The following is a 25,277-nucleotide window of genomic DNA, read 5'->3' as shown; positions in this document are numbered from 1 at the left end:
CTTCTGATTGATAATAATAACAGTAATAATAATATAGAGAGACTAAATCTATAACTCAGCACCCCTGTGATTCCTTTATCGTCCACTAGATGGCACCTGGGTTTCTGCTCATGGGACTACACTCCTACAAGGCGAGGTTTTGACACCTTCTACGGATTCTATGGCGGTGGAGAAGATCACTTTACACACAAGGAACCGTCGCGCATTGAAGGAATTGGGAGGAAGAAGAATAAGAAAAGTGAGTTGCCTTCTGTTGACGAGAATCAGTAACGCCTCAAATATATATATATATATATATATATATATATATATATATATATATATATATATATATATATATATATATATATATATATAAGTATACCTGTGTGTGTGTGTTTAGAATGATTAGTTTCATGTTCAAGCAAACTTCAGATAATTTCAGATTGTATTGCTTACATTAGTGACACTATTTTAAGCTTTGACTGTTATTTATTTCTATGGCTTTTATATATAGGAACTCTATCTAACTTATTGCTTTAATTCTCACCCTTTTCCATCTTAAAAGGAAGTAAGACTGCTTACCTAGACCTGAGAAATGGCACAGCGCTTGACGACACTCAGGAAGGCGTGTATTCAGCAGTAAGTTCTTGGTTGTTATAATAACAGCTGTTGTTATTATTATTATTATTATTATTATTATTAGTAGTAGTAGTAGTAGTAGTAGTAGTAGTAGTAGTAGTAGTAGTAGTAGTGAAGTCCTATTAATATCTTATTGTAGTATGTTAATGAAACTCTGGTCTGAATTGGGCTGTATCGTAGGCATATATTTCCTTCTATGAAAATAAGCTTTATTTTGCAACTCCTCAGTTGCAGTCTGCATTTTAACTTACTTTTTCCTTCATATATTTTTATTCTATGTTATTTATTGTCTTTTATTCAGAATTATTTTAACTGTGAAGCGATTTAATACAAGTGATTTGAGAGCCGGTGAATGGGAAAAATTTTAATTTAGTTTCTGCTGAAAATAAATTTTCTGTTTCGTATAGAAAACGAGAAGGCTCCAAACGTTTTGACCGTAAACGTTTCCATTTAATGTAAAAGAAACTATTGTAATCTTGTGTCTTATTGTGACAAAATGGAGCTTTTCTAGAAAAAAAACAAAGGAAATGTAAAATTCGTTAAAAAATCTTCAAGTAAGCAACTGACTGTAAAAAGAACATGCATTTCAACCCATTTTCTTGAGAAAAACTGCGGTAAATTAATCATATAGGGCCACAGATTTTGTTTTTAATTAGCAAAATTATAGTAATTTGGTCTACTTATCCTTTACTTTGTCTTAGTAACGTAACTTGGTCTAATTTATCTAAGTAACCTAAGTAACTTGTTCATTATTCATGTCATATATGAAAAGGCTGTAGGTTTTTAATGGTGATTTGGTGGTGCCTCAAACGTATTTTAAAATAAAAACTGTAGGCCTATCTCCAAATTTTGAGTGTGTTCGATTTTAAAACTAGCGAAAATAAGCTCTTAAATAAATTTAAATGATCACTGATGGGTGTTTTTCTAGTAAAAGTGGAAATGACAATCAGTAATTAACTAAGCGAGAAAAATCCAAGAATTTTTAATGCGCATGCGCAGAACGTCACAAGATGAATCTATAAACACAGTATCAGTGAAAGACGTGGAATAATTAGACATATACCTGAAATCTGATATAATTAAAGTACATATTTTCTTTAAAGCGTCTCGTATTATAAATTAAAATGTCTTTAAGTAGAATTAAATAAAAACTGGTCCGGATAGGGTACGAATTATTATTAAAAAGATTAAAGCTCTCAAATCTCGTGTTCTTTTCGCAGCATCTGTTTGCTTCGACAGCGGAGGAGATCGTGAGGTCACGTGACCCCAAGGACCCAATGTTCATGTACCTGGCCTTCCAGAGCGTCCATTCGCCTCTCCAGGTCCCGCCGGAATATGAAGATGTCTACAAACACATTGGTAACCAGAACCGAAGGGTTAAGCTAGGTCAGTATGGAGAGTGTAGCCTACCCGTTTTGGCGTTCAGTTTCAGTTTTGCCTGCTAATCTTTAGAATTTTCTCATTTTCTTTATATTTTTTTCCAGTTTTTGCCTTTATTTTCCAATTTTTGCCTTTAGAATCAATTTTGCCTATTCAATCTCATCGCTCTTTCTTATATTTCTTTAGATTTTTCCACTCTTATGACGCGGTCTAGCACATATAGGCCTATGCCATGCCATAAACTTAATTTATCCAGCTGCTGTGTTCACGAATTTTGCATCAATTTGGGCACATTTGATAGACTCATGCATGTACGACTCATGGTTGAGATTTTGTTATAGATATGTTTTGGATTTCACAGTAGCTTGACTATAAATTTCTATAAAACCTCATTTCTATGTTTGAAAGTTTCTCAGAGTCATTTCCTGCATGTTTAAAGATTTCTCATATTAATTTCCTGTATGTTTGAAGATTTCCTAAATTGACTTCCTGTGTGTCTGGAGATTTCCCAAATCCATTTCCTGTATGTTGGAAGATTTCCCAAATTCCTTTCATCTTCAGGAATGGTGACAGCCATGGACGAAGGCATTGGCAAAGTAGTCAAGGCTCTCAAGGAAACTGGCCACTATGAAAATTCAGTCATCATCTTCACCACTGACGTGAGTTTCCAGTTCTCTGTTTTGCAAAGTTAATTGTAAGATTTTTTTATCATAACGATTACTGTCTTTCCTGTGCTTTATCTTCTACAAATCCCCATTCATCTTAGGATTAGTTTCCTCAAGGTCAAGAGAGGCAAGGTCTATCCAATTGTGTGGAGTCGCCTCTCACCTGGGGTAACTACGTAGGCGATGACGTATCTTAGAGGTACCTGCTCCTTACGGCAATTCACCTGCTGACTCAGTAAGGAGGTAGACAAAGCTCCGCCTACATGGGGGATTTGGGGGAAGTGGGCAGACCTTCTCTTTCTCTTGGCCTTTAGTTTCCTATAGGTCTATTCTATGAAGGTTCGAGTCTGACTCATACTCCTCTCAGTACTGAAATCTCAAATTTCCTAATACTTTTTTTTGCCTCTAACAATGTTTTTTGAAGGACATGCCTAGCATAAATACCGCAGATACCAACTTGAAAATGAAATGGAAGTGCACTGGAAAGTAAATCCTGTCAGTGGTACTACAATGAATGCATTAGCAAAGCTGGTAAGTCCTGGAAAGACTGCTCATCCTCAGGTGTGCCCTCCAGAACTGCAGATCTGTTTTGACATTCATTTACAATTTATTGTTATTATTATTCAGAAGATGAACCCTATTCATATGGAACAAGCCCACCACAGGGGCCATTGATTTGAAATTCAAGCTTTCAAAGAATAATGGTGTTCATTAGGAAGAAGTAAGAGGAGGTATAAGGGATGATAAATAAAGAAGAGATCCCACTTATTAAAAAAAAAAAAAATAAATAAATAGATAAAAATGTATTAAAGCTCAAGGGGAATACTATTAGGGTAGTAATGCATTGCATCTTCGCTTGAACTTCTGAAGTTCCAATTGCACGACATCCTCTGGAAGGCTGTTCCACAGTCCAACAATGTGGGGAATAAAGGACCTCCGAAACTGAGAAGTTCGACAGCGAAGCACACCTACTGCATGTTGGTGCTGCTGTTCAGCGAATCTGGTTGCTCTCGGCTGGTAAAGGGGATCAGGAATCAATTGTGAATGTGAAAGACCTCTGTTGAAATACAACTTATGAAAAGCTCTCGGTGTTTATCTTCAAGACGCTAGATTGTTTTCAACATAGATAATCTGGCAACTTTGTAGTTGGAGGCAACGACAAGCTGGTGACTGCTGTTGACACTTGCTTCTCTAGAGCTAACATTCCTCAGCCTTCTGTTTCTCTCTGGACTAATGGCTGTTTGTTTACTTCTTTACAGAACGGAGGCGCCATACGTCACGCAGGAAGCAACTGGCCTCTACGAGGTGGGAAGGGTTCTTTCTGGGAGGGAGGAATGCGAGGCCCAGCTATGGTTCACTCGCCGTACCTGAGGAACGCCGGATCCGTCACTGACCAGTTAGTAATCATTTGGACCTAAATATTGACTGCTCCTTTCAGTAATTCTAAAGATAGTCGTGCTGCCTTGAATGTGCCCTTTGTTAAATTATCAGTATTTTATGTGCTAATTATTTTTTTCGAATCGTGTTCTTAAAGTGGGCCTTTTGCTTTCCTCCCCTTGAATTTATGGTCAGGTTGAGGTTAATACAGTGCATATTGATTTTGATCGTGAGTCAGTTTTAGCGAAGGTTTACCACTAGATTCCAAACATCGAATTTGGCTGTTGTGGTTAAACTTCTTGAACGGAGTTTGGCTATTCTCATAAGTCGCCTTAAAAACAGTTGTATTGTGAGTTTGCCCTGTCTTTAGTAATTTTACAGGAGTGCTTAGTTTGAAGTAAAGTTTTATGGTAAAGTTCTGAATAACTTACGCCAAAAATACAGTAGTTAGATATATCTTAGATTATTACTTTCTTATCTTATCTAGCTTCATGACTTACTACAGTACTGTATATGGCTTTCTAATTGTCAGGTGTCGTTGAATTCCAGTTACTTAAACAAAGACTTTGATCTCCGAGTCAAAAGCAGGAATACCTAAATTCTGCATTGTTTCCCACTGCAACTTAATATGTACACTGAAACTCACCTATGTGAATGTTTCTAAACTCCCTTACAGCCAAACCTTGAACTCTGTCATCAACAGGTTACTTCACGTTACTGACTGGTACAGTACCATCGTGAGCATTGCAGGAGGCAGAGCCCCCACAGTTGATGGGCTGAATCAGTGGGACGCCCTTGCAGGCATCGCGAGTCCCTCTCGAAGGAAGATGATTTACACGGTCGAGGACTTCCTTAACATCAAAGCCGGTGTCAGGTATGACTTCAGGATACTGCAAGGAACTTTTGTAAGGTATCCTTATATTTGTACACTAGCTTTAATAAGATTTGGAACTGTATGGGGGTGAGAAGTATCTCAAAGAGGGTATAGTCAACAGTGTTGAATTTTGGTAACAGTATAGTCAGCTTACAGGTAAGAGATGGAAGTTACCCAGGTTAATGATTGATTTTATGAAATGTGGGTTGTCAAGCCAAGCACTGGGGCACTTTCAGCTAAGTTGGATTGGTTGAACAGCCAGGTGGATTCAGAAAATAAAGGAGATGAAGTACAAGGATCCAGTCCAAAGGTAGGAATGGGAGAAAACCTCAGAGTTGAGTCAGATGTGAGTTGAGCTTTAGGCTTCCTGGGTCTTTTATAACAATTTCTACAGGCCCTTATTTTCAACCCTGCTCTTCTGACCCTCCTCATTTGTCATGACTCATAAAAGACTGAGAGTTATAAACTCTTGGGTTTAGTAACCCAACAAGCTGGACTAAGGGAAAGGATATTTTTAGTCAGTACAAATTTACAATAAATATTAGTGACAGAGCCTAAAAAAAAAAAACTCACAAATCGGAGAACAAATATATGTAAGTAATCCACATACACTTTCAGAGCGTCCTACATCCTTTTCAATGTGGAGTGTCTCCACACTGCAGAGGAAGCAAGAGACTCCAAAAGTGTATGTGGATTCCTCAAATATATTATTCTCCAATTTGTGGTTTTTCTCAGGTTCCAAAGCTCTATACTGATCTGTTATCATCAAATTAGTGAGGTGTTTAATCTTACAACAGGTTCGCAGACTACAAAATGCTCGTTGGGGATATAGAGACAGACGACTGGGAGTCAATCCCACTCTCTGAAGATGGCCCCCTAAGACCTAGAAATTACAGAGCTCAGTCTTATAATGAAACGGATGAGGAAGCCACCTCTACAGGCACTGATTACATACAGTGGAAAGAACTGGAAAGTAATCAGGAACTCAAATGGAAACCTAAAGTGCGGAGAATCCTGAACAATCACCTTTGGAGCGATACGAAAATCAGGCTCTTTAATATTAAAGGTAAGAATTTAAATCCATGTATTTTTTTGTTTCCTTAACTGCTGAATTTGAAGCTTTACAAGGCAGGACACTTTATGATTTAGATAAAGAAAATCATACAGTTCGTAAAAGCTAGGTGGGAGGTGCTGCTCACAGGTTTAAAATGAGTTTCTGAATAAGAAAAGGCATCCTTTGTTAAAGGAAGGAAGAAACTCCTTACATATGACAGGCTTCTAAAGGAATGTTCGTGAGGTTTGTGTATGCTGAAACTATTCTCATTTACTGAAATATATTATTTTTCGTAGCAGTGTGTTTTAGAACACACGGTACCCTTTAGAACTTTTGCAGAAGAGTGTCATACATAACAAGATCTCATCCTGACGTGATAGCCCTTTAAAAACATTCTCATACTTCTTCTTCCAGATGACCCAGAAGAAAGAAATAACTTATCCGCGAAAGAGAGTCGAAGGTTGCAGAAGATGATGATCTACCTCTCAAAGCAACTCACGCGCCTTGTCCCTTCGCCCAGCTGGAAAACGGATGAAGCCAGCCCATTCCATTGGGAGAACGCCTGGTCTCCTGGGTGGTGTGTAGCCAGTTAAGAATGACTCTGATGGTGGTCTTGTGGGTGTGAGAACAAGAGACAGGGAAATCGCCCACTGTACACAAGGAAAACGCCTGGTCTAGCTGGTGTTGATCACAGTAAAGAAACTGCTGGTGGTTTTGCCTCTAGAAGTCCAAAAAGAAGGCAGTAGATCATCCAGATATAGAGCTGATCACTTGGGTATTTAGTGTTGCTTGGAGAATGGAGCTGATAGGTGATCATGCAAGAATACTGGAACCTCTCTTTGAAGACTAGGTATTAAAGAAACTGATTCCTCTGCAATGTGTAAAAGACGAACTTATTATTCTGCAGTGTATAAAAGACACTTTACTTGTGATAGAATTGCAGTACATAAATGATGTGTAGTCATGTTCAGGTCATTTAAAAAAGAAAAAAGACAAAATCTAGGGTACCACACATTCCCAATGCCAAAGTGACACTTTCTGGTCAAGTTCCATAGAATATATTGTTTCCTTTCTGAGTGCCGGGATGAAGATGGTAATTCTGTCAAGAGTCCCTGGAGAAATTCCAAAGTAAGTTTGAATTAATTTAAGACGACGAAGCTGGTCTTTGTCACGAGAGATAATTTCATATTTATTTTTATTATTTATGTTATTTGTAATACTATTTATGTAATATTTACGATCTATATTTAAGTCCTTATGTCAGATTACAGTGAATAAGGAATTGTCGACCTCAGTTATCAAAGTAATTTATGTATCCATTTCGTAAACAACTTTTTTTGTAATGTTCACTTCCTAGCTTTAAGATTTTTTGTGAACAACAAAAAGAGTTTGTTCGTCACATTATTATTGTATACCATATCATAATCAGAAATTTGTATGTATATATATATATATATATATATATATATATATATATATATATATATATATATATATATATATACATATATATATATGCAGATATTTACTTATATAAATTTAACTTGTGTAAATGTTTGCACGTACAATGCCTGAGATTTTTATCAATATGCCTTTTTAACATAAATCATATATGTTATATCAATAGGCCACTAATTCTAGTGTTTGAATGAGTAATTTATACATATACCAAATAATTATACCATGTATATGTGATTTTCTTTATCGCATATAATACAGTATATGGAGCAGTTTAGTGTTTTGCACAACACTCATAATAGCAAGAATGCTGTTCTATTAATTGTCTTGATGTAACTTCATAATTTATTTTTATTATTTATGTTATATGTAATACTATTTTTATGTAATATTTACGATCTATATTTAATTCTATGGTTCCTGAGAGAGGGAATATTTATAGGTTTGTATGACTGATGTTATGGGAGAATAATTTCTTGCATATTTTCCTTATGTCAGATTACAATGAATAAGGAATTGTCGACCTCAGTTACCAAAGTAATTTATGTATCCATTTTTGTAAACAACTTTTTTTTGTAATGTTCACTTCCTAGCTTTAAGATTTTTTTTTTTTTGTGAACAACAAAAAGAGTTTGTTCGTCACATTATTATTGTATACCATATCATAATCAGAAATTTAGCAATACATATGCAGATATTTACTTATATAAATATAACTTGTGTAAATGTTGATGCCTGTACAATGTGCCTGGGTTATTCCTTGAGATTTTTATCCGTATCATATAACAGGCTAATCTTTTTAACATAGATCATATATGTCTGTCGAAATATGTCAAGCAATAAGCCACTAATTCCAGTGTTTGAATGAGTAATTTATACATATACCAAATAATTATACATAAATACTTACATTTATGTGTTTTTTTTATTGCATGCATAATATATGGAGCAGAAAAACCCATTCCTCAATGCAGTTTGGTGTTTTGCACAACACTCATAATAGCAAGAATGCCGTTCTATTAATTGTCATCGTGACATGAATATGATAGTCATAGGCTCGTCTGTCATTTGAGGTACCTTTTTCCCTCACAGAATACGCAAGGACAAGATTTTTAGGCACAGATTTGTGTAATAAGAAAATGGATCTTGAATAAAGCGTGGTTTATGAAAGAAGGCGAGTAGAAAGTAAAGATACATAAGTAAATGTATGGTTGGAGTGTCGACCAATGATTGGCAGGTAGAAGAAGAATTGACTGATTTTGGGGCGTTCATTCATGATTCCACACAGAAAGGAACAGGAACTTGAGGGTAGATCTTGAAAGTTTATAAAAAATCCTTATTCATTGTGGAAAGATGGCCTAGAATGTTTTGATATGCATGCGGGTGTAAATAAAATTACGAGAGATAATACTTCTGAAAGATTATATCATTCTAAAGTGCTGAAAGCCAGAAAAAAGGATTAGTAATCAAGAATTGCCAAGGATGAATTTTCAGCTCTCCACCTTTTCTTTGACGTCACGGATTGTTTACATTCGGCGTCTTCTGAGTGTTGATCTCACGATGTCAATTTTATTTGTGGTTAAAACAATAATTTCACTTAAAGCACGTTTCCTTCGTGGGGGTACAATGTGAATACTTTACAGTGTATGGGCAGTGATTGGTAATTAAAGAGTGCCCATTGCAGCTGATAATTAAGAAAAAATATTGATGCCCGAGGCTGGAAGTTACCAAGTTGTTGACATCAAAATTACTGAAGAAATGATGGCTAATTGATATGGAGCTTTTCATGTTTACTCAGTAAGTTGTATTAGTCTGTTTTTAATTGTACCAAAGTTCAAAATGGCAGTACTGTACAGTACTTTTTAATTGCATCAAAGCCTGAATGGTAATAGTATAGCCTACAGTACATTTATTTCAAAATAATAGATATGTTTGCCATATATTTTTCTAGATGCTTATTTCTGGCTGTTATTGTTGTGTAACCCCCCGACATATTAAAAAACAATTCTGGTAGGGTTATTTTAGATGCGGGGGGAGGTGGTTGACCAAAAATAGTGAAATGTACCCACAGGAATGGTCTGAAATTCATAAATCAAATGTATAAATCACAAGAAAGCAGTCTAAAAAATGCATGAGTAATGCATCAATTACAAAAAACATAACATAGAACAATAATTTGGGGATACAGCCTACCTAACCCAACCTAGAGTGTCAGGGAAACCCCCTCCCTAACCTAACTCAGAGCACAGTAAGTCATAAAATAACCTTATACTCCATAGTGTAGCCTAACTTAGGCCAAGCCCTTACCTGGCTGACAAGAGGGGCCCCCAACCTCCAACCTAACCTGACCCAGGGTGCCACAGATTATGTAAGTGAAGTACAATAATTCATCCCAGATTGGCTTTGCTCTGTGAGTCCTAACTGATAAGGGAGCCATCTCCTGTCTTCCCCCAAAGCATTGCACACACTATGGAAGCCTTTTTGTAATGGAGTATTATATGATTGTATATATATGTATATAAATAATAAAGAGGTATGTCTTCCAGTTTCCTTCGTATTATATAAAAGCAAATCTAATATTTTCTTTATGAGAAACATTACGTAATTGTAGTGGGTAGAAATAATTTCCAGAGGGTGCTATATAGACAGCATAGCAACAGCGTGTGTGAAGCCATGTTGCAGAGTACATGGCTAAATGTTGCTTTAGGCAGTTCTCCTAAATTATCCTTATTCTAGCAGCTATCCTAAAACTAAATACTAACCAATCCCTTTCCCATTCCCTTGCCTACTGTAAGTATTATTATATATCAGTGTCAGTGTAATCTGGTAAGTGAACTATGTACATTCATTAGTCTGTAATGTTATGTTAGCCTATGTACCCACTTACTGGAATTATTGTGAAACCTCTGGTTGCTGTCCAATGAGTGGCAGCAGATTAACCACCCAGGGAAGCGTGTCCTAACAAAGATATAATATATCCCCAGCCTATCCTAAGTAACCTCGTTAGTTTCAAGTAATGCTTGTTGGCTAAGTTATTACACATTTATTATGATTTGACCTTCCAGAATTGGACTTCAGTCAGTTTCGATGATATTGCCTCGTCCACCAAGAGATGGTAAGTTCTTGAAGTAGTTTTCCATTACAACAGAACAATGTAACTTCAGTTAACTAAGTTTCGTCACATTTAGCTTAGGTAACTGATTATTGTAGTGGTTGTGAGGACATGGGGAGAATGAGGGAGCCTTTTCCAGAAAATTTCGCTTTTATAACTCTAGGTAAATAGACTTTGTTTCCTGTGGGTTGAACGTTCATAAAGAAATTAAAAAGTCATGTAAGAAGGATGCAACTTTCACATGTAGAATCCACTCTGGAAGTGAGACTCTGCAAACAAAATATGGAAATTGTCTGTATAAGCAATAACTTTTACAGATCTCTCTCTCTCTCTCTCTCTCTCTCTCTCTCTCTCTCTCTCTCTCTCTCTCTCTCTCTCTCTCTCTCTCACACACACACACACACACACACACACACACACTTTCATATAACTCATATAACTCATATAACTAACATGAAAGTTTTCTCTTCCATGTCATTACCATTAAACCTAACTGGAAAATGTTGGCAGGAACACGATTAATTGAATCAATATGCAATCGGTGAAAAAACTTTTGGTTTTGAAGCTTTTAATTACAACATCTACATTTTTGCTTACACTGGGCATACAATTTGATGTGGAATATCACAAATTTATACTACTTCAGTAATAAGTTACACTACTACGAATTACAGTACTTTTTTTTTTTTTTTTTTTTTTTTACTTTAGGCCTCATATTACTACTAAGGTCCTTCCTCACAGAATGCCTGTGATCACCTGCCCCTACACAAGATAAAAAAAAAAGCATCAAGTTAATAAGTTGAAATACTGTAGGTTGAACACAACCTAACCTAATAACTCACTCCTTATCATTCGTTCCAGATCAGTTTAATTTGACACCAAGAAGAAACAGAATTCACAAGAATTATGCTGACTACACTAAGCTGTTTGCTATGCATATATTTGCAAAACTAATCTTTAAAAAGTATTTTCATACTTGACAGAGGGAACATCAAACATTGATGGGCAGCACCAGACAAAATTCTTTCAATATAGCCTTGTGCTGATCCTGGACTTTTATGCCATTCATTCCATTTTTGGAGTGAAGTCCAAACCCTTTATTTTAGCTGTTGTATTCAAGCTCTTTAAAAGATGGAATATTATAATTTTTTGCTTTTCATCACCAGCAGCAAATGCCTTGTTTCAGAATTAGCTGTTGTCTGTATTTCAGGCTGGTCAGTCTGTTCTGTATTTTCTTTCAGTTTTGGTCAGTTTTCAGGATTCTTACAGTGTGCATAGATTACTTTGGTGATTATTACTGTAGCTTGTTTGTTACCCAGCTGTAGTTTGGCAGTCCAAACTGTTTTCTCCTGTATTGTCTGGTTTCCTTTAAGAGTTTGATGAAATTCTTTCAGAAATCAGTTGTTCATGGGTGTCTCTTTGACAAAATTTCTTCCAATATAAAGTTTCTTTCAATCAGAACGTTGTAAAGGGTTAACATTTGATTCATCCTTCTAAAAATAAGAGCATCCCAAACTGATTCACAATTTGTTGTGAGGCTGAAGATCATTTAGTGACAGTACTTACGTTTTCAATTATCATAATAAATAAAGGCGATTTGTATTTCTCATAGTTCAAGAGGTCCATTAATGCCACTAGATTTTAGTTCAACTTCACGCCTTGCAGGACATTATAGAAGGAGCTGGCAAGTGGGGAGAGTTGGGGAGCATGTGTAGGGGCCTCCTACAACCAGAGTTTGTGTCACGTGATCCACCAGTTGTCCTGATCTCACCACGCCCATCAGGTTGCTTACAGATGCCCTGTGGTGAAGAACAATATATGAGTACCAGAGATGATTGTATAGATTCTACAAAGTGGATTCAAAGCAGACACCCATGTTTTAAAGAAGAGTTCTTGATTTTTGTGATATGGTAAAGGCAGTGTTTAGCCTGTGCTTGGCAAGGATTTAGAGTGGGTTGAAAGAAATGAAATGGATGTATCATCTTATTTGAAGCTGATAACAATATTTAGACTTTAATGTAAATATATTGAATATCATTTTATCTCAGAATTACATGGTAAAGGCAGTGTTTAGGTTATACTTGGCAAGAATCTAATGTGGGGTGAAAGAAACTGATTGAAATGAATGTATCATCATATTGAAAGCTGATATTTGATTGTGACTTTGACACGAATTGAATGTCATTTTATCTCAGACTTGTAGGTTTAAACTAACTGAATAGCAATGGCTTGATACTTACATAAGCAATGCCAAGCTGGAATCCCTTCCTGTCAGGTCCTCTGCTGTACTGTTGGCTAACACCTGACACAGGTGTGAATGGACACAAGCTGGATTGCTGCTGTTCTTGTATATCTTCCAGAGTTGGTTCAGTTCGTCAGCAATATCTTCCTCTTCAAACTCTTCAGTGAAATATTCATCGCCAACCAGCGGATCTGAAGACCAGACATCACCCCTGAGAGAAGCTGGTGGCAACTTTAAATCCTCCCTGGTGTCGTTGTTAGATGAGTGTTCTTGTTTAATTTCGTTGTCGTTCGCATCCCAGAAGAAGAATTTTTCAGGGACGTCTGACAGCCAGAGCGAAAGGGACCCATCATTGATGTCACGCCGTCCTCGTCTCCTGGTGCCGTTGATGAGGCGGAACAGCAGGAATCCCAGGAGTGTACCCAGGGCAAGGGCGCCCAAGGCGATGTAAGGATCTATCATGCCTCCTCCGTAACCGCCACCACCACCGTATCCACCTCCGTAGCCACCTCCATAACCACCTCCGTATCCACCTCCACTCTTGCTAGTCTCGTAGCCGTAACCCCCATAGCCAGACCTGGCTATCCCATCTTGCGTCAGGTCTTCTGAGAAGCTTTGTTCTGTTGGTTCAGGAGCTTCTACGCTTCTAGATCCCACTGCGTCAACTTCTCCGCTTCTGGATCCCACCGCATCATCTTCCCCACTTCTGGACCCAAATGTGTAATCGGTGAAGAACTTGAAGGCATCGCCAATATCCTTCATTGCTTGCCTTTTAAAACGACGGTAACCGCTGACCTCATCGGTACTTGAGTTATCTTTATTGCTTGTCACAAACGATTTATATAAATTGCTTAGCTCTGTGTTGTTGAACGATATGAATTCAATGTATTCGTTAACCAGATCATCTGAAACCGTGTCCTGTAAATAAGCTGACATCAGTCGAGTCATGGTGTTCAGGGTGTAGCCAACTTTCTCTGAGGTGAAGTAATCGACGATGCCACTCAGACCAAAGTTTGTCAGGAAGCTGTAAAAGCTTTCAAGATCTCGTACAGGGCCAAGGTATGGGTTAATTTCATTGGTTAAGAACAGAGCAAAGTCAGGATCCAGCTTGGTTGCTAAAAAACCCATCAAGTTCACATTGTCTCCCAGACTGAGAATCCTGTCTATGATCTTCACTGGAGTCATTTCCATGAAAGCTTTTAGAGAGTTCTCTCGTTTCACGTAAGACAAGATTCTCTGCCACGTGGACTTGACCATCATCCAGATGCCAGAAGTAGTGATGTTACTTGGTTTGTATAAGTCTGAGTGGGGTGTGTGGGTGTCGTTACCTGAATATTGCTGGAAAAAGTCTAGAGTACCAAATTCCTCAGAGAATATATCCTTGGCCAGTTCCACGAACTTCTTGTTGGCATCATTGAGCTCCAGTTCATTGTCTTGGCTGCCTTTATTGTGAGAACTATCATTTGAGTTATCATATTTACCTTTGTTTTTGTTCACAGCTTTACTCATTCCTTGGCTGTTTACATGCTTTATGGCAGCGACGATTTCAGCCAGTGCTTTACCAAATTTTCTATGCATGCCCAAGGTGCCTGAAATGACGTCTTGCAGATCTTCTGTGTCAGGTATCTGATCAAGGAGTGTCTTGAAAATGTAGGATTTCACATTCCCTTGGTTGCTGCCGGTCCTGAAATCGTCTATGGCTGCTTTGAATAGATTTTTTATGAATGTTGACTTTATACCTTGGTCTGTTTCATTTGAACCAATATGTCCCTGCCCCAGAAACTTTGTAATCTGGCCGCTGAGGTCAGCAATTATGCTGCTTTTACTGAAGATGTTGCTACTTCCCCCATTTTCAATTTTTGTGATGAAGTTTCCCAGCAGTGAAGAAACGTCCAGACTTTTGTTTTGGCCTTCCATGTTCATCAGTGATGAATTCAGATGACCTCTAAATTTCTCACTGAGTTCCTTCAAGATCTTGAATCCATACTGTGCTGTTGTGGTTTCCATGTTCTGTGCTGATTCTTCGTTTTCAGCACTGACTGGAATACCCATTCCTAACAGAAAGGACACTGTCATTATGAAGAGCAGCAGTTTCTGTAAATCGAAGAATATAACTTAGTTTTCAGATGTCATTGTGGGATGATAAACAAGAATCAAAATTTTGTGTACCTCAGTGAAAATCCATGAGAATATTATCAGCAATGCAAGCTGATAAGTTTTTGTTATAACAAGTTACGATATATCCAAGGTGCTTTTGAGCAGAATAAAATCTTAAGCATAAATTTATAGGCAAATTTTCAAGAAACTTCTTTGAGCTTTTGTGATGGTCTAGGACCATTCACAGCAGTTGTGGTCCATGAATCAAATCCAGACCTACTGAAATCCTAACCAATGGTCTTCCGTCCAGAAAAGTTTCATGAAAATACACTCATACTTTTTTGAAGGATCTGGAATTCGATCCTGGAATTGCCATGCAAACTATGAGGTATATATTCAGAACTGATAATCCTATGGACCCTAGACTTGATGTGTGAACTGTGACAGAATACAGAATTGATAGGTTTTTGGACCCTAGGATTCCTTGGGTAGTTCTCAGGCTTATTGAGAAGAAACTTTACAATGTATCTAAGCCTTATTTACCAGTGTGACAGATGCTTTATATCTGCAACCAGTTGCTTAATAGCTCGTTAATAGGCGTAATTACAAAGGTTTTAAGATCTTAAATATATTGATTGTCAAATTTTCTTTGAGATATTGGGTAGAAATTGAATCAGATCAGTGTTATTGGTTGGTTTCTGTAGACCTGCATTGCTAAAAGGAAAAGTATGCAAATTCTTATCTGACTGTTTCCAAAAGGTTTTAGAATCTTGTTGTAAATTAGTCCTGCTACAGCATTTAATGTACCGTCAATAAAAGTGATTAAATTATCATACTGAACGAAGAGTTTGCAGATCCTAATTTTCCAGTGTCGACATTAAATTGTACGTCTTAAAATCAGTGCAACATTCAGAATATTCTGAGTTTTTTAAATCCTAAATAATATATCCTTGATTATGTAGACTTTTAACCCAAGCAGCAAAGTACTTATTAGCGGGGAAGACTGTTTTAGAGATTTTAAATGATGATGTTGAGGTAGATAACCTTATGGGTTATTTGAGAGAATCTGATCTTTTTAATGAGATATAATTTAGTATATTTGTTGAAGATTTGTCGTGTTTATTTGATACATTAAGTATATATTTTTAATATATAATTTGTATATATATTTATCTTTTATGGTTTTTATCTAATGCCATTCTTCATTTTTTTACTTTCATATTTTAACACTGAATTTTACTGGTGGAGTTTGTTATCATTCACCTTTTCATTATCAGTCATATCAAGACCTAAATTTCATAATCTATCAGTCAAACAGTACTGTTTTCTTTGTAATTCAGTCCCTGTCATGTATCAAGTGTTCAAGATTTCCTACAGAATAATTATGAATTGTATATTTTTGCAGACTGCTCAAAACTGACGACGCCCAGATCGCAGTTTGCCGGTTGCTAGGAAATGAGACTCCAGACTCCTGAAAGGTAAGTATCCCATAACATTTCAAGGTCATATAGAATCATTCTCACAAGAATTCAGTGTTATCAACGGTCGATATAGTATGTTTCGTGAGCAAGTTTAACGATAGGACATTGCTGTTCTTTCTATAATAATACAAATTCTTAAGATATCAAGTGGTGATGTAAAGTTAAAGAGATGTCAGTCAGATATGGTGGTTTATTTTCTTAGACTGTCACTATCATTGACTAAGTTTTGGAAAGTTATATGAAACATTTATATATATATATATATATATATATATATATATATATATATATATATATATATTATACATATATATAACCTTCATTAAGAATTTGCGATCGACAATTACCTCCATTTAACCTGAAATGATACCAACTAAATCTGACGAACGCTTGGGAACTTACCTTGGAAGAATATCGAAGAGGTGACATATTCTTGCGTGGTATCTTGGCCATGTGTTATTGGTAACCGAGTGTGCGTCCAGTCAGGATTGAACCTTCCAGCCCCCTTCCAGAAGCCCAGAATTGTTTAGCCGTTCCAGGTCTCGCTTCCACAATCTTCAAGCTCTCTTCCAGAATCCTAGAACTATTTAGCCGTTCCAGGAGTCTCGCCACCAAGGCCTTCCAGCTCTCTTCCAGAAGCCTGGAACTGATAGCCGTTCCAGGAGTCTCTCGTCCACAGCCTTTATCTTCCAGAAGTCTAGAAGAACCTTTGGCGTTCCAGAAGTCTCGCTTCCAGAGCCTTTATCTTCTAGAAGTCCGGAAGAACTGTTTCCCAAACCAGGAGTCCCGCTTCCTGAGAATTTATCTTCCAGAAGTTCAGAAGAACTGTTGGCCGTTCCAGGAGTCTCACGTCAACAACCTGTATCTTCCAGAAGCCCAGAAGAACCGTTAGCCGTTCCAGGAGTCTTGCTTTCAGAACCTTTATCTTCCGAATTCCAGAAGTCTAGAAGAACCTTGGGCAGTCCAGGAATCTCGTGTCAACAGCCTAAATCTTCTAGAAGCCCAGAAGAACTGTTAGTCGTCTCAGGAGTCTCGCTTCCAGAGCCTTTTTTTAGCCGCCTCCCCAACTTTCCAGCAGCTGAAGCCAAACTGGGCGAAGAAGTTCTGCCTTCGAAGTATCAAGAAGAAGAAGAAGAAGATCCCTCGATGCCGGGAACCTTACTGTTTCCCATCGAGGCAGCCACTCGCGTTCGATGACTTCTAGCTCCGCCCCTTATCCAAGAGGCGTACTTAGTCTTCCTTCATGCAAGTCACGACGACGCTACGCCCCTTTCCGGAGGAGGGAACTGGAGCTCGGTGGGGCCGGGAAGAGGTTTCCTGGAACCTTCCTGGACCATTTTTCGGCAGCGGTGGAGATCTACGGCGGTTTCCCATTGGTTCTTTGTCGACAGCCATTTGTGAAAACGGTTGACCCGCGTCGGGTTGAAGAGTTAGAGGCATGACCGTATGTAATTGATGGATAGTGGCACAATGACGTGAGATTCCTGGGATCTCTCTCTCTCTCTCTCTCTCTCTCTCTCTCTCTCTCTCTCTCTCTCTCTCTCAAAAGTGGGACCCTTTTTTCGCTCCTTTGCAAGCTCCATGCTTCATCGTCAGTAGGCCTGTAAATCCTGAAATCTCTCTCTCTCTCTCTCTCTCTCTCTCTCTCTCTCTCTCTCTCTCTCTCTCTCTCTCTCTCTCTCTCTCAAGTGGGACCCTTCTTTTCTCTCCTTTGCAAAATCTTGTTTCCAGCGTCAGTAGGTCTATAAATCCTGATTGTTCTCTCTCTCTCTCTCTCTCTCTCTCTCTCTCTCTCTCTCTCTCTCTCTCTCTCTCTCTCTCTCTCTCTCTCTCTGGGACCCTTCTTTTCTCTGCAAAATCTTGTTTCCATCGTCAGTAGGTCTATAAATCCTGATTGTTTCTCTCTCTCTCTCTCTCTCTCTTTCTCTCTCTCTCTCTCTCTCTCTCTCTCAAGTGGGACCTTCTTTTCTCTCCTTTGCAAACTCTTGTTTCCATCGTCAAGTAGGTCTATAAATCCTGATTGTTCTCTCTCTCTCTCTCTCTCTCTCTCTCTCTCTCTCTCTCTCTCTCTCTCTCTCTCTCTCTCTCAAGTGGGACCCTTCTTTTCTCTGCAAAATCTTGTTTCCATCGTCAGTAGGTCTATAAATCCTGATTGTTTCTCTCTCTCTCTCTCTCTCTCTCTCTCTCTCTCTCTCTCTCTCTCTCTCTCTCTCTCTCTCTCTCTCTCTCTCTCTCTCTCTCAAGTGGGACCCTTCTTTTCTCTGCAAAATCTTGTTTCCATCGTCAGTAGGTCTGATAAATCTCTGCAAAATCTTGTTTTGTCTATAAATCCTGATTGTTCTCTCTCTCTCTCTCTCTCTCTCTCTCTCTCTCTCTCTCTCTCTCTCTCTCTCAAGTGGGACCCTTCTTTTCTCTCCTTCTTGTTTTCTCTGCTGAAAATCTTTTTCCATCGTCAGTAGGTCTATAAATCCTGATTGTTTCTCTCTCTCTCTCTCTCTCTCTCTCTCTCTCTCTCTCTCTCTCTCTCTCTCTCTCTCTCTTTGCAAACTCTTGTTTCCATCGTCAGTAGGTCTATAAATCCTGATTGTCTCTCTCTCTCTCTCTCTCTCTCTCTCTCTCTCTCTCTCTCTCTCTCTCAAGTGGGACCCTTCTTTTTCTCTCCTTTGCAAACTCTTGTTTCCATCGTCAGTAGGTCTATAAATCCTGATTGTTCTCTCTCTCTCTCTCTCTCTCTCTCTCTCTCTCTCTCTCAAGTGGGACCCTTCTTTTCTCTTGCAAAATCTTGTTTCCATCAGTAGGTCTATAAATCCTGGCTCTCTCTCTCTCTCTCTCTCTCTCTCTCTCTCTCTCTCAAGTGGGACCCTTCTTTTCTCTGCAAAATAGTCTCTCTCTCTCTCCTCTCTCTCTCTCTCTCTCTCTCTCTCTCTCTCTCTCTCTCTCTCTCTCTCTCTCTCTCTCTCAAATGGGACCTTTTTTTCTCTCCTTTGCAAAATCTTTTTTCCATCGTCAGTAGGCTATAAATCTCTCTCTCTCTCTCTCTCTCTCTCTCTCTCTCTCTCTCTCTCTCTCTCTCTCTCTCTCTCTCTCTATATATATATATATATATATATATATATATATATATATATATATATATATATATATATATGTATATGTATGTATGTGTATATAATATGAATAGGATTTTTTATATGACATGCATGACAGATAAATTGGGAGGGCCGTAAGTATCATTAATAACTATTCATTTAGATATTTATTCTTTCCGGTTAAAGAAACAACTTATACATACATTTATTCATTGTTTTCATCGTTTTCAAGCAATGAGTCGCGTATACTGGTTGTAGCCAGATATTAGGTCAATGATACCTTATACTTGCTTATGGGGATTCCTCAGTATTTATAAATCACAAGTACATACAAAAACCATCATTGGTATCGGGCTCATTTTTAAAATCTCGTTTATCTGTTATATGGGAAAGGGATTATAGCGCATTCCATAGGTACTGAATTAATTATTTTGATGGTACAGCAGTTATCAGACTACTGTGAAAGCTATGTTGCTGTATCGTTTATCTGTAGTACGTGAAAGTACAGAAATGATTTCAATAATGGATTACTACCATAAAGCCATTCACCGTTTGTTATATAATAATAGACTTACATTCTTATCTATTTGTTTGTTCATTTTTTAATTTATTTTTCTCTTTTCTGATAGCTGATCTCTTCTTTCTGTATTTCCTGTTACATTCTGTAATTGCTTTTAAATGAACACTGTGATATTCTTTGGAAGCTTGAATTTCAAGTCATTGGCCCTTTTGGTAGGCTTGTTCTATATGAATAGGGTTCATCTTCTGAATAATAATAATAATAATAATATTATTATTATTATTATTATTATTATTATTATTATTATTATTATTATTGTTATTATTACTATTATTACTGTTATTACTATTATTATTATTATTATGAACACTATGTTCTGTGGAAGCTTGAATTTCTAGTCAGTGGCCCCTGTGGTGGGCTTGTTCCATATGAGTAGGGTTTATGTTTTGAATAATAATAATAATAATAATAATAATAATAATAATAATAATAGTTATAAGGCAATAATACGCCTGTTTTTCTTAATTAATAATAATAATAATAATAATAATAATAATAATAATAATAATAATAATAATAATAATAATAATACCAGTTATAAGGCAATAATACGCCTGTTTTTCTTGATTACGAGGCAATAATAATAATAATAATAATAATAATAATAATAATAATAATAATAATAATAATAAAACCAGTCCTATGACAAGTTACACCTAATGGTTCGGCTTCGGGAAAAATGATATCAGTCACCTGTCCTATTAGAAAGCTGCTGTTTCCAAATTCTTTCCATATCAACTTTCCGATGTCTCATATAATGCATAAATCACCGGTTTCTAATTTTTTCCAAGCACGGATCGGCGAACGTGTTTAACATATATATTAAAAAAATAATTTCCAAAAATGATTTTTTTTTCATCACGCTCGGTCATTTTGGTATTCTCCACTGAGCGTATCTCAGGATTTTCATGGCGTTGTGCTTTTGTTTTTTTTAATCGTGTGTTTTGCTATGCATGCGCGGAACTGTGATAACTGCTTGGTGTGCATGCAACCGCAAGCAACGGATTTTTTTTACCGTATTACTGGTGCTATGAGTTGCAATTTTTTTTAGAGAGTTCGCGGGTTAAATTGCTTTTGAGATGAAGGCAAGTGGAAATCAAGGCTCAGCTCTTCATTGGGTGAGTCGGTAGAGCTGTGGACTAGCACTTGCTAGGCCCGAGTTCGAGTCTCCGGCCGACTGATGAAGAGTTAGAGGAATTTATTTCTGGCGATAGAAATTCATTTCTCGCTATAAAGTGGTTCGGATTCCTCAATAAGCTGTAGGTCCCGTTGCTAAGTAACCAGTTGGTTCTCAGCCACGTAAAATAAGTCTAATCCTTCGGGCCAGCCCTCTCTAGGAGAGCTGTTAATCAGCTCAGTGGTCTGGGAAAACTAAGGTATACTTCTAACACGCTGTCGTAGATCGTATTGAAATACTGACAAAATCTCAAGAAGAGGGTTGGGTCCATCGCGTAAGGGGGTAGTGTCGTCAGTGCACCTCACGCGGTGCATTGTAGGCATCACTTAAGGTTCTTTACAGCGTTCCTTCCTAACGCCGCTAGCCGCAACCCCTTACAATCCTTTTACTGTACCTCCGTTCACATTCTCTTTCTTCCATCTGACTTTCCTCAACCCTCTCCTAACAGTTGTTTCGTAGCGCAACTGCAGGAGGTTTTTCTCCTGTTATACCTTTAAATAAACCTTCTTTACTCTCAATTTCCCTTTCAGCGCTGAATGACCTCAAAGGTCCCAGCACTTTCCTGGCCTTTGCCTTAAATTATAGGTCTATATTCCACACTATGCCAAGATTGGGTCCATTTCAGAACATGGTAGGATTTCGACCTTTGTGTGTTTAACATTTATCTTTGAAGAAATACTGTGTGTGTGTGTGTGTGTGTGTGTGTGTGTGTGTGTGTGTGTGTGTAGCGTTCCCGAGACTCATAACAACAACAGTTTTTCTCTTGAGATTATTGACATTAAAAAAACAGGCAGAAGATTTCGTCCTTTGTATACGTAAACATTTACCTTTGAAGGACTACTCGTGTGTGTGTGTGGATAACGTTCCCGAGGCTCAGGAAAAGAACATTTATTTCCCTGGATATTATTTGCACCGAGAACACAGTCATCCAGCGAAGTAAATTGATGTCACCTCAGACCGAAAAGCGCAACTGAGCTTGACATTTAATTGGCGGGAAGCGAAATCATCATTGCCTTCTTCTTCTTCTTCTTCTTCTTCTTCTTCTTCTTCTTCTTCTTCTTCTTCTTCTTCTTCTTCTTCTTCTTCTTCCGTGAACGTGGCATAACGTTTGTTGGCAACGTTTAACTTCTCTCTCTCTCTCTCTCTCAAGAAGGTATTCGTTGAAACGTAACGGGTGTTGGCCCTCTTTCTACATTTCAAAAGTTGCTCTCTCTCTCTCTCTCTCTCTCTCTCTCTCTCTCTCTCTCTCTCTCTCTCTCTCTCTCTCAAGAAGGCATTCGTCGAAACGTAACGGGTGTTGGCCCTCATTCTGTAAATCAAAAATTGCATTTCAGTTGTTAATTCAATAGGCCCTGTTTTACTTGCTAATTCCTGCATAAAGATTGACTTCAAATGCCCTGTTTCAGTTGCTAATTCCAGCTTTAACGCTTGGTTTCAGTAGGCCCTGTTTCAGTAGCTAATTCCTGCGTAAAGATTGGTTTCAATGGTCTGTGTTTGAGTTACTAATTCTCTCGTAAAGACTGATTTCTGCAGACGCTGTTTCAGTTGTTAATTCCCGCGTAAAAATTGGTTTCAACAGGCCTGTTTAAGTTGGTAATTCCCGCATAAAGTTTTATTTCAGTGGCCCAGTTTTCACTTGCTAATTCCCGTGTAAAGTTTGGTTTCAATGGCCGTGTTTCAGTTGCTAATTCACGTTTAAATTTGGTTTCAGTTGGCTCTCTTTCTGTAGCTAATTCCTGTGTAAAGATTGGTTTCAATAGGCCCTGTTTCAGTGGTTAATTCCCACGTAAAGATTGGTTTGAATAGGACACGTTTCATTTGCTAATTTCCGTGTAAAGATTCATTTCAACAGGCCCTGTTTCAGTTGATTATTCCCGTGTAAAGACTGATTTCAATAGGCCCTGTTTCAGTTACCAGTTCCCGTATAAAGATGGTTTCAGTAGGACTTATTTCAATTGCTAATTCCCGTATAAAGATTGATTTCAGTAGGCCCTGTTTCAGTTGCCAATTCCCGTATAAAGATTGTGTCAGTAGGCCCTGCTTCAGTTGCTAATTCCCGTATAAAGATTGTTTCAGTAGGCCCTGTTTCAGTTGCTAATTCCCGCATAAGATTGATTTCAGTAGACCCTGTTTCATTTGCTAATTCCCGTGAAAAGATTGATTTCAGCAGGGCCTGTTTCAGTTCCAAATTCCAGCGTAAATATTAACTTCAGTGGCCCCGTTTCAGTTCTTGATTCTTGTGCAAATATTGATTTCAATATGCCCTGTTTCAGTTGCTAATTCCTGCATAAATCTGATTTCGGTAAGTCTTGTTTCAGTAGGCCCTGTTTCAGTTGCCAGTACCAGTTTGAAAATGCATTTCTATACCCTGTTTCAGTTGCTGGTTCCCATGTCAAGATTGATTTCACTAGACCCCATTTCAGTTACTAATTCCTGCGTCAAGATTGATTTCAGAATGGCATTTTTAAGAGAGACACTTGTTACACGAATTAGCAAACGTATATCATAATTTGCATCTGTCTAGACGTCTTCCAGACAATTTGATTATAACACAAAGGTTCATCTGTCAGAGCTTTTGGTGAAACGCCTGTCTCTACCATGGGTCACGGATCACTTCGTCGAATTTGGGTAGTCATCCAAATCTTGATGCAGCAGAAGAGAACTGTTGAGGATCAGACAGGGATTTGGTTTACTGAATGTCCTATAGGCATTTTTTTTTTATCAATTTTTGCATATATTTTTTGTCTGCATTTATCACTGATTTTGTAACTGAATTATAGCTGTTTTGATTCTTGTTTTTGGCTAAAAATAAAAATGAATAATCACTTTTCCTAGTAGACTCAAATTCATTTGGATATATAATACTTTTTCTGCCTCAGTTTTTGTTAAGTTCTTGAGAAACATTTTATCATCAATATATTTAAATACCTTACTGAATTTTCTATACACATCAAATTTTGTTCAGGTGTTGCTTTATATAACTGCCGTTGCTTAGAATGTAAAACTAGGTCAGCAAATTCTTAGCCGGGGTCAGTGCCCATAAGAAAACCAATATTCTGCCTGAGAAATAAATCACTGCATTTAAAACAAGTATTCTCAGTTAGAAACTGGATACATATAATAAGAAAAATTTTAGTATAAAGGAAATTATAGAAGGATTATCACTCAAAAATGCAGTGTCTCTTTCTTCCATTCACTGTTAGTTCTGGTGATTCACCTAGGAAGCCAGCAAGTTGAGAGAGAGAGAGAGAGAGAGAGAGAGAGAGAGAGAGAGAGAGAGAGAGAGAGAATGAAGGTTATATTACTTCAACGAAATTGTGCTTCCCCATGGGAGTCTATGTAAAGGTCTTTTATTTTCTCGCCATGCAGGTGGTTCTTGTAACTTAGCTTAGGGAATATTTAGCCACCCGTAAACATGTTATGTGGCTTGTATACAACATTTTAACCACTTGTTTTCTTCGTGAAATTCTCACCTGTCTGTGTCCTTATGTGAGAGGATTGGCTCATAATAATAATCCCTTAGGTTGAGTCTTGTTCCCTTGAAAACCAACTTGTTTATTTTGATATTAGTAGTTAATTTTAGGTACTTGGTGGTCAGTCGACTGTTGGGGTTTGCAGTTATGTTGGACTTCATCCCAAAAAAACGCAGAGACCATATACAGTTTATATATACATATGTACTGTATATTATATATATATATATATATATATATATATATATATATATATATATATATATATATATACAGAGAGAGAGAGAGAGAGAGTCTCATGATTAATCTGCAGCAAATTCATTTTGATATTTATATGCAAGAGTCTGACTACTTTGAAGAGAACTAAAACTCTCTCTCTCTCTCTCTCTCTCTCTCTCTCTCTCTCTCTCTCTCTCTCTCTCTCTCTCTCTCTCTCTCTCTCTCTCAACTCTTAGTTGACGTGGGTTTTCGATTAACTGGTGTTCAGCTCTAGCTAACTCTTCGCATATAAAGTTTATAAGATAAATAACAGTTAAGTTGACCACCAAAGGCAGTTAGATAAATTGATAAGGTTTATAATCGACCATTTGGGAGAAT

General features: G+C 37.6%; 3 protein-coding genes across 5 annotated transcripts in view; 2 read left to right on the top strand and 1 right to left on the bottom strand.

The window, feature by feature from the left end:
* Window positions 1–6,969, top strand: part of LOC136853565 (arylsulfatase B-like) — a 100,690-nt gene extending 93,721 nt beyond the window's left edge. For all 3 annotated transcript variants that reach the window (XM_067129292.1, XM_067129293.1, XM_067129294.1), the window contains 8 exons: window positions 90–238; window positions 548–621; window positions 1,842–2,007; window positions 2,563–2,660; window positions 3,926–4,062; window positions 4,747–4,917; window positions 5,715–5,983; window positions 6,386–6,969. In XM_067129292.1, the coding sequence (XP_066985393.1) occupies window positions 90–238; window positions 548–621; window positions 1,842–2,007; window positions 2,563–2,660; window positions 3,926–4,062; window positions 4,747–4,917; window positions 5,715–5,983; window positions 6,386–6,564 (1,243 nt within the window). In that variant the 3' untranslated portion in view covers window positions 6,565–6,969. The remainder of the gene's footprint in view (window positions 1–89; window positions 239–547; window positions 622–1,841; window positions 2,008–2,562; window positions 2,661–3,925; window positions 4,063–4,746; window positions 4,918–5,714; window positions 5,984–6,385) is intronic.
* A 1,726-nt stretch (window positions 6,970–8,695) lies between these two features.
* Window positions 8,696–25,277, top strand: part of LOC136853560 (uncharacterized) — a 54,004-nt gene continuing 37,422 nt past the window's right edge. The window contains exons 1-2 of the mRNA XM_067129283.1: window positions 8,696–9,226; window positions 16,286–16,358. Coding sequence (XP_066985384.1) covers window positions 16,336–16,358 — 23 coding nt within the window. The 5' untranslated portion in view covers window positions 8,696–9,226; window positions 16,286–16,335. The remainder of the gene's footprint in view (window positions 9,227–16,285; window positions 16,359–25,277) is intronic.
* On the bottom strand, window positions 12,104–14,835 carry LOC136853320 (uncharacterized). Its single transcript, XM_067128681.1, has 2 exons — window positions 12,782–14,835; window positions 12,104–12,340 (listed from the first exon to the last, which is right to left on the bottom strand). Exons 1-2 carry the CDS (start codon window positions 14,833–14,835, stop codon window positions 12,211–12,213), a joined length of 2,184 nt encoding a protein of 727 aa, XP_066984782.1. The 3' UTR covers window positions 12,104–12,210.

The sequence above is a fragment of the Macrobrachium rosenbergii genome, chromosome 27, assembly GCF_040412425.1.
Source record: "Macrobrachium rosenbergii isolate ZJJX-2024 chromosome 27, ASM4041242v1, whole genome shotgun sequence".
In the NCBI taxonomy this organism is placed as follows: Eukaryota; Metazoa; Arthropoda; class Malacostraca; order Decapoda; family Palaemonidae; genus Macrobrachium; species Macrobrachium rosenbergii.
Note: the sequence above shows the minus strand (reverse complement) of the source record. Positions and strands in the feature narration are given on the sequence as shown.

What these genes read in the sequence shown, in the direction of transcription:
- LOC136853320 (XM_067128681.1), bottom strand. Translation starts at nt 14,835, where the DNA reads ATGGGTATTCCAGTCAGTGCTGAAAACGAAGAATCAGCACAGAACATG. An exon ending in TCCAGCTTGGCATTGCTTAT is followed by an intron (nt 12,341 to 12,781) that starts GTAAGTATCAAG and finishes TCTTCACCACAG; the next exon opens with GGCATCTGTAAGCAACCTGA.